The sequence below is a fragment of the Morus notabilis genome, unplaced genomic scaffold (genome assembly GCF_000414095.1).
Source record: "Morus notabilis unplaced genomic scaffold, ASM41409v2 Scaffold729, whole genome shotgun sequence".
NCBI lineage: Eukaryota > Viridiplantae > Streptophyta > Magnoliopsida > Rosales > Moraceae > Morus > Morus notabilis.
In genome coordinates, this window is record NW_010356787.1 from 73,920 (window position 1) to 83,726 (window position 9,807).

At 32.6% G+C, this 9,807-nt stretch overlaps 1 protein-coding gene across 1 annotated transcript; it reads right to left on the reverse strand.

The window, feature by feature from the left end:
- Positions 1–908: 908 nt before the first annotated feature.
- Positions 909–2,698, reverse strand: LOC21388951 (zinc finger CCCH domain-containing protein 20). Its single transcript, XM_010088599.2, has one exon. The coding sequence runs from the start codon at positions 2,641–2,643 to the stop codon at positions 1,480–1,482; it is 1,164 nt and encodes a 387-aa protein (XP_010086901.1). The 5' UTR covers positions 2,644–2,698; the 3' UTR covers positions 909–1,479.
- Between the last annotated feature and the right edge of the window lie 7,109 nt (positions 2,699–9,807).

Genomic DNA, 9,807 nt, shown 5'->3' on the forward strand with positions numbered 1-9,807 from the left:
TATTCACCCCGAACTTCACTACACACCCAAACAAAGCCCAATTTAGGAGTAAAGTTGGCCCATGCTCTCATATCTGAACAGTATTTGCGTGTAAGAAGGGTTAAAGGGGGAAGAATAAGTAAAAGTTGAAAAAATCCAACGGGTCCATTACTTCCAACAATTACCTTCATTGTGACTGAAAAATTTTCTTTCTTGACCCGAAAAATTAAATAAAAGAGCAAAAAAGTCGAAAGAGAGAGAAGAAGAGAGATTTTCTTTTCCCTTGATTCTATCCAACTTCTATAGTACTCTTTAAAAACATTTTTTCCTTTTGTCAGTGTCTCAGAGATATTTCCTTTTCTCTCCGATCCAAAGCTGCCCCCACAAAGATGTTGAGAGCTTGTATGGATCATGTGTATGGAATTCTCTCCATTTTTCTATACTCCGTCCAAAGGGATGATTGAAAACCACCGAAATTGTATTTTTCTGATTGAAAATTGATCAAAAACCGAATTAAAAAATAAACAAACAGTTTCTAATGCAAATATGCAAATGCAACAGAAAACAAAAATCTAACGATTTTCATTTTTTCTACGACCAATACCATCCACCAATTTGCAAACCAGAAAATAATAATACCAGTAATAAAGCCAGCATAATAATGTAAAGAAAATAATAGATATCTATTTATAACCTGTCCCTATTTACACGGACATCCCACTGATGTTTGACTATTTATAGTCTACTCCAAACGTGCTCTGATGGTCATCATCAAGATCATATATCTTCACCTAAACAAACGTTTTTAGATTATTAAAAGATAAAATAGCACATTTCATAAATTAAAAAAAACCAAAAATACTATAAAACTTGAAGCATAAATCAAAATGCAGAGAGAAGTTGAATAAACATGTACAATACATTGATGATAGGTTCCAACAGGATAAGATCATTACAAGGATATAAAATTTTTTTACAATGATGATAAAGATTAGCAAAAGTGAGATAGTGGTGATTAAATACAATAATTAACATAAATAAACAAGCAAAAGGGAAGTGGGAATTGAAAATGGATCACCGATTCACTGTCCGCTTAATAAACTATACAAGCCACCAAAAAAGGAAAAAAAAAAAAAAAAAGTTCCCATTTTTCCCTTTTACTTATCAATCTAAATTCTTCTAAGGAAATTCCCCAAAACAGAGATGATTCTACTCTTCACCCACGCATACCACCTTACTTGATGATAATAATAATTTCAAAAGTATTTACAAGCAGAATCTTTCAACCTGCCTTTTTTTTTTTTTTTTTTGCTTCCAAAATCCAATTCCAGTTCACTCTTAATCCCTCTATTTCCTGATAATATCCACAGCGAGAGATAAAGAGAGAAAGGAAGCAAAATCCCAAAAACTAACAAAAGAAACCACCACCAAAATGAACCCCCAAAATATAATTTTGAAATTCGAAGCAATTTTTCTTCTTTTTTTCTTTATTTGATTCCTTCACTTGACCAGCTCGGAGACCCACCCGACATCAGGAGCACCACCTGAAGACAGATTCGGGTTGACCCGGCCCAGAGAGTTCTCTTTGCTGAGCTTCTGAAGCATTTTCGCCCTAAGGTCCCTTCCGGACTCGACCCTTTCCATGGCGGGCTCCTCCTCGCAGCCCAAATCGTAGAAATCCATAAAGCCGGGTCGGGCCGTCGGAGCCCTAGTTGGAGTTGTGGGGAGGCTAGAGAATCCGGGTCGAAGCATCGACCCACGGGGCGATCCGAACACAGGAGAGCCCTTCTGAGTGTTGTTCCAGCAAGAAGGAAGAGACTTTACCTTTCCGAGCTGAAGATTCCTCAGCGAAGCCACCATTTCGTTAACGGAGCTCGAGCCGAGAGAGCGGCTTAGGACCTGAGTCATCGGAGACATCGGCGGAGACTCCGCCGGAGGACTGGTGGGTGGCGAGATCGACGTCGGGGAGAAAGACGAGAAGAACGGCAGCGTCTTCCCCTGGCGGAGAGGCGATCCGTCGTAGGAATCGACGGAGTTGGAGCCCTTAGGGCTCTGCTGAGGGGGCAGAACCCGAAGCTGGTCGGGCGTGTGAGCGAAGAAGCAAACGCGGCGTCGGCAGCTCGTCCCGTCTTTGCACGGCTGAGTCCGGTACCGAGCCGGATGGAGCCAGCACTCGAACACTCCGTGAGCGAACTCGCAGGAATCGCCTTTCTTGCAATGGCCTTTTCGAAAATCCGGACAAGCCGTGCCGGAGTAGTGGTACTTCCTCGGATCCCTTCGGCGAGCCTTCTCGCCTGGATGAGCGTACGGACACTCCGTCCAGTCGTGTGATCTTCCCCTCGCGCACCGCCGAACCTTGAACTCGAACATCCTGAAGTGATCGCACGAGTACGCGTCGACCGGCGAGTCGGACTCGCGGCCGGAAATCTCCGAGTCAGAATCGGCGTCAGCGTCTCCGGCCATGTACGGACTCAGAGCCGTTAGTGCTTCGTGGAGGTAGTAGGGAGAGTACTCACCGGAGTTGCCATTGGAATCAGAGCTGTTGACGGAGACACCGCTCAGAGGAAATGGCGAGTAAATCTCAGCCGTAGGATCTTCTAGGGTTAGGGTCCAGGGAGGCACGTGGACGGTCGGATTTGGGCGATGGGGTTCACCGAGCATCATTTTTTTGTTTTTTGGCTTTCTGAGTGAGGTTTGTTTACAGAAACCCCGGCAACGTCTCGTTCTTATATAAACTGCTTGAGGATGTGGAAGGGCTTAACCGTAGTTGGGTTAACACTTAACCGTGATTAGGTTAAAATCCTAGGAGGAACTCTATCGGTTTTTCCCCAGTACGGTTGAAAAAGTTTATTGGGGGGGGAGTTTTTAAGTGCACAGCACTGTCCTTTTGGATTATCACGGTACAATCAAATTTATCCAGGAATTACTCTTTCCGTGCCACGTGGAAATTTACAAACACTTGGCGCATTTAGCGATTGTTGTGATAAATATGGTGACAGTGCTGTGTGTGAAGTATAAACCACGGTGATTTTCCTTTTTGGTAATTTTACACGTTCGTGGTCTAGAGAAGGCGATGGAGGCGTGATACGCAAAGATTTTTCTCCTTTGAGGTTAAAAAAGGGCAGTGAAAAATCTCGAATTGTTAATTAAAAGAAGAAAAAATAGAAAAGATCACTATATTCGGAAACTTCTAGACTTCTATTTTTAAATTTTTTTCCCCTTACTTTTATTTTTTAAGGCCAAGTAGTCAGAAGTTTGCCTTTAAGTTTAGACTTTTTATGCCTTGAAGGTATTCGATTAATTGAAACTTCTAGATTTTGTTTTCCATATTGATAATTTAAATATCGGAGCCCCAGGAAAAAAAAAAGTTGAAGGTACTACGAAAAAATTGGAGATATTTTTTATTAAATGAGAAAATAATTGGGTATTTTAAATATTATGTGAATGTACGGTGATAATTTAAAAAAAATAGAACAAAAAACTAAGAATAAAAGTTAAAATTTTAAAGATGAAGTAGGGACTAGTGTGGCTGCGTCATTTAACGCAATATTCATTTAATTTAGTTAAGGAGATGTTTGATTTATGGATTAGAATCATGTGATTAGAATTATTTTTGATTTATGTATATTTTTTTTGAGAGAAAATACTGTAGCGAATTATGAACTATGATTCAAATCATGATTTAAATCTTCTAACCAAACATCCCCTAAATGTATACCTGATAGCATGATTTTTTTTTTTTTTTTAGAACTAAATAGCATGAACTAAATTAATGAAAAAAAAACTGTGCATAACATGTTTATGCAGTAAAACCTTTTTCTTTAAGGAGTTATCTTGATTATTGATTTTTATTAGATATAAAGTATATATAGATCTGTCATACTATTTCGTCTCAAATATACGTGTTCTTAATGTGATCGCTCTTTGTAACTCTTAATTATGTGATTTTTCTTTCTTGTTTTTTCTTTCAAAGTTTAGAATAATAAGTTAATTTTGTTAAAATCAAAAGAGTTAGTTTAGATAGTTACATTTTTAACACGCGTCGACGCAAACACAACTTATTTCTTGTTCAGTTAAGTTCGGATGAAGACTAGAATGATCCACGGTAATTTTTCACTAACCTGTAAAAAATTATGTCAAACCCTTAGTTTAAGGTACAATATGGTCAAACCTGTAAACTCAAAACAAGCCTCATATGCTCAATGGATATCTTTAGAGTAATAAACTATCGAATTCAGTTCTTATGAACAACATTTGTATGTTTCAAAATGAAATGCTAAATTCAGTCAGTTTCCTTGTAGATTGAGTGTGCTCGTTTTCTTTTTAATCTGAACATAAGAAATATCTTTTAAAAAGAAAAGAAAATACCTTAATTAAATTCAGTTCTTTCCTTAAAAAAAAAAAAAGGAAAGAAAGGAAGAAGATACAACAAATTAATATCGGTATTCGATAGTATTACTCATATTTTGTATATTGTAGGGGTCGCGAGAGAGCAGAGTGTACCGATTAACAATAACTAATTATAATCGTTAAGAGTACTAACCTGCTTACTAAACACTGACTGCCAAATAATTAAGCAGTTCATGCATCATTTTCCACTTAATCGATAACATTATACAATCATTTTCCATAATGATCAACGACTAAGTGTGTAGTTGTTCTAATAGTGCAAAGTTGTTTATTAAACATTGGCTGCCGAATAAGTAGGCAATTCACGTATTATTTTTCAATTAACGATACATGACAATCAATATAAAATAAATAACCGTCTGTCAATTACAATAGCAATTAACTGGTACACTTCTTGGTGATTGGAATCTTAAAAGGAGAGAAAAAAAAAAAAAAAAAGCTTTATTATTCTGAGTATTACTCTTTACACATAGCATCTCACTTTGCCTCTATTTTTAATATGTAGTACAGATTAATTTCTTGTCATTAGTCATCCACTTCTCCACTTTTGATTTGAGAAGCAATTTTATTTGACAAATTCTTATATTGAAATGAAAAATAAAATGGAAAAAAGAAAGAGTGATCATATTGCTTTAAAAGAATATATTCTTTGATAAATGAGGACAGCTTAGTTGATTGTAAGTCCCTTCACCTTAATTATAAATTAAGGATTCGAGTTATTTTAAACCCCATTTAAATGTAGTGACATTCCTCTTTCCCTTTATATCAAAAAAAAAATATATATATATATATATATATCCTCTAGCTATAAGAAGTTATTTACCAAACATCTCCTATGTGGTAAGTTTATCTAATCAATTAATTGTCACGTAAATTAAAATAATAATAATACAAACACTACTAAAGTCATCAAGTTTTCAATTATGGGAGGAAGTCATTTTCATAAACAATAGAAAGGGGGTATAACATTAAATAACTTAATCAAATATATATAGTCAACTCATACTAAAGGTTAGCATCTATATCTTAAGCAAATGCTATATTTCCACTCTAAGTTATGCCAATACCTTCTTCTTCTTTTTTCCTTGTTCTATTATCATAGACAAAACAGGCTCCACAAAGAATCTTCGATACTTAGAGAAAAACATTTTCTGGGGAATATTTGTAGATCAGATGGAATGTGATTGAATTTTTCAAATCACTTATGTCATATCATCTAAAATTTTGAAATGTTATTTAATTGACTTGCCATATGACAAAATGTAATTGATTAGACACCATTTGAGACACTGAAAACTGAATAGATAATCCAAGTTTACAAACAAGGGGTAATTTGATTAAGAAACTGGTGTATTAACTCCTCTATTTTGCTGCAAATTAAGCTAATCCATTAAGGAAATTCCTTATTTAGTAATCCAGTATGTATTATCTCCCCCCTCTCTTTTTTCTCCCTTAAAATTAATTTTTTCTATATGGGACAAAATTATCATTATTGGAAAATGTCCTTGGCGAGTAAAAACGGTGTACATCCATTTCAATTGTCCATTCATTAGACGCCCACTTTCTGTAGAGCCAACCATTCATTTTGGTAGATAAATTCAATTCCCCTATGAAATGATCTTTTTTCCTATTTTTTCCCTTAGCATTTTGTTGAAGATAATTCAATCTAATCCCCACATTCATGTGTTTCCCAAAATTGTGACTTGATTATTTGAGTGTGATTAGTGAGTTGTGCAAAAAATGACATCAAGAAACAGAACTATAATTGTTCCCCTATTGGAGTCTCAAGCCTTATGTACTAGAAGGCCTTATCTCTTTAATTTAATTCCCATAGCTTTTTGAGCAAAAAAATACATATAAAAATTGAAAAAAAAAAAAACTCAATAGCTTAATTAAATGGTGCAGCAATAAATTGTTCACTATAGGTGGCATAAATATTGGTTTACCAAAACACCTATTTTTGGCACAAAATTAAAGTTTAGCAGCCCCATGAAATTAACAAGTCATCGTTTGTTTTGTTGCTAATTAAAATTACAGTTGAGCAGCCCTTGTGCATCACCTACTCTAAATTAAAAATAGGATTAGGCATTATCTTTAATTAAATTTTGAGAAAAAGAGACAAATATCACTTAATGTATGAGTCTAAATCTTTACCTTTTACTCATAATTAATATCCGTTTTAGTTAAATAATTATACTAGTTAAAATGATAAATCGATAGAGTAAAGATAAAAATTCAGACTCATATACTTTAAGAGTAAATTCAACAATTTTCTCCTGAATTTTTAAACACCATTTGAGAAAGTATACTCTCTAGTCTCTTATATCTTGCAAGAGAATTTTCAGTACAAATAATTTAATTTTTATGTTACTGAATGTTATATCTAGGATTAAGCAGGTTATATTATATATAAATCACCGGAAATTCGACAATTTTAAACAGTGCAAGAGGAACCACGAGATAAATCCGTGAAATATGACTTTTTTTTTGTGCAGGTATGCATGATGTACGGTGATGATTATCATCTGATGGCTTTTTTTTTTCTTGAAATTATAAAAAATAGTACATAAGGACATATAGCATTCATTTATTTGATATTATATGCTAAGGTTAATCGGTCCAATTGTAATGTGTGAATAAAATATTAAAGAGCCAATCCAAATGAAAATCTAAGAAACGGCACATTGATGTTAAATAATATTTACATGAGACCAATTAGTACCCACGTAATTTGTGATTAATTTGGCATCGTGATTAAATTGTTACATTAGCACGAAGTTACAACAATATATTTATTAAAAATTTGTTACATATGAATGAAAAAATAAGTCGTTTTATTTTCTATCTATTTAAGTGTCGTTACAGAATCATTAAATACTAATTATTTATCCAAATGTGTATCGATCATGCAACGAATGAGATAAATTAAGAAGAATGTCGATTAGAAATAGCCCCGTTCATTTCGCTGATTCGAGTTTTGCTACAGTAAAAAGCTCTAACAAACAATCACATCTAACTTTTTTGCTATAGTAAAAAGTTCTCACATAAAATCACATCTCAACTCGAATTAAAAACTCGAATCAGCGAACTAAACGGAACTGTACATCTTACTTTGTGTTCTTTTAATCAAGTAAATTATGAAATTATTTTTCTTTTCTTTTTGAAAGTGAAACAATTATTTTTCTTTTGTGACCCAACTAAATGTTTCTCTCTTTTTTTTTTTTGATAACGGAGAAACTTTTAAATTTAATTATTATTATTTTTAACTTTATTATTTATACTACGACACAAAATTAGTGGCACTATGAAAAATAACTTACAAAATATGCAGTGACGATTTATAAATTATGAAAGATAACCTATAAGTTGTTAATTACATGAGATAAATTTAACATAAGTAACAAAAATAAAATAGTGATTATCGTCCATGATAATATATCCTATTACTAAATGCTAATCGATAACTATATACACTTATTAACTATTGAGATTCTTATCATTATATTTTTTTTCCTCTCGAATTCTTATCACGAGTTAGTAAATTTTCCTCAAAAAAATATTGCCCAGAAATCAGTACTTATTATTGTATTTTATTTTTCAAAAACCTTTATTTTGATTTTTTTTCCGACTGCATCATATAACAATTTAATAAATGTACTCTTTCAAACCATGTGAATGATCTTAAATAGAATAACTTTTTAAAGTTTTTTTTTTTCGTAATGGAACATTATCTTGACTTGAAAGGATCTTTTGTCGAGTAGTACCCCATCTATAATGTAATTTTAGATTTTTTTTTATAATAATGTAATTTTAGATTGTTATAATTACTATTTTAGCACGCTCTAAATATTTATTTTTTCATTACATTCATATATACTATCCACATATTCAACGATTTAAAATTCTATATTGTTAACAAATAATAGTTTTTACGGTACTAAAGAATTTTCCTTTTATCATTGTTGTCAATTTAAAATTTTCTTCTGCAAGATTCCAACAAAGGAATTGTTACAAATTCTCCAATAGCACACAAATTAAACAGCATGTCAAGTTTCCTTTGAAAAAAAATGTCAAGTTGAGAAGGACGTTACCTTTTCCCTAGAGCCGGTAATATGAGTCACAATACCACAACACAACTTGAAAACAATACGAATTTTACGAGTTAGGGTTGAGAAAAAAAATGTTCAAGTCAGAATTAAATCGGCCTGAAATTGATACGAAAAATACTAATTAATTTTGGGTTAGATTCACCAAACCCGAACATGACACAAAACTTGTAAAAATCCATATTCAACGATTTAAAATTCTATATTGTTAACAAATAATAGTTTTTTACCGTACTAAAGAATTTTCCTTATATCATTGTTGTCAATTTAAAATTTTCTTCTGCAAGATTCCAACCAAGAAATTGTTACAAATTCCCCAATAGCACACAAATTAAACAGCATGTCAAGTTTCCTTTGAAAAAAAAATGTCAAGTTGAGAAGGATGTTACCTCTTCTCTAGGGCTGGTAATATGAGTCACGTTACGACAACACGACTCGAAAATGACACGAATTTCGTAGGTTAGGGTTGAGAAAAATATGTTCGGATCAGAATTGGGTCGCCCTGAAATTGACACGAAAAACACTGATCAATTTTAGGTTGGATTCGTCAAACCCGAACAAGACACGAAACTTGTAAAAACCTAAAATTTTTTTTTTTTCATTATATATTTTAGATTTTATTATGAACTTGTGATATCATGATAGTTATGCTCAAAATCTTATACTATTATTTGCTTAATTTTGATGGATGTTATTGTATTTTAGTATGTTATGAATTTTAAGTTAAGTTATTTCTAATATGTAAAAAACTAAAGAAAAGTGTATAACTTTCGTGTCAATTTCGTGTTATGGGTCATTTTCGTGTCGTGTCAACCTGTAAAATGATCGTGTCGTGTTTGTGTTACGATTTTTAAAAAATTTTGTGTCACTGATTGTATTCAGGTTAACTATAAATTAAAAAAAAAATGAACAAAACACAACATAAACACATAAACACAACACATAGCATGAATTATCATCCCTTCTCCATGTTCCCTCCTCTCAATTCATACTAGTCCCTCCTCTATGTTCAAATGGAGCCACAAAAATTAAAATCACATATAAAATAAAAAATAAAAAATTTCCTATTGTACATTTAGAAAAACATCAAATAATTTTTAGCAGTCAAATTACAACAGAATTATATCAAAGTTAAAAACATAGCATATATTAAATTTTTTTAGAAATTTAATTAAAATATTATATTTTATGTACACACTTAAAATAATTAAAATATTATATCTGATGTGATTGTGGACATAATTTAATCGTAATTTCACACTCAATTTTATCGTGAGGCGTAGAATACCAATTTTCATCTCAAATTCAAGAA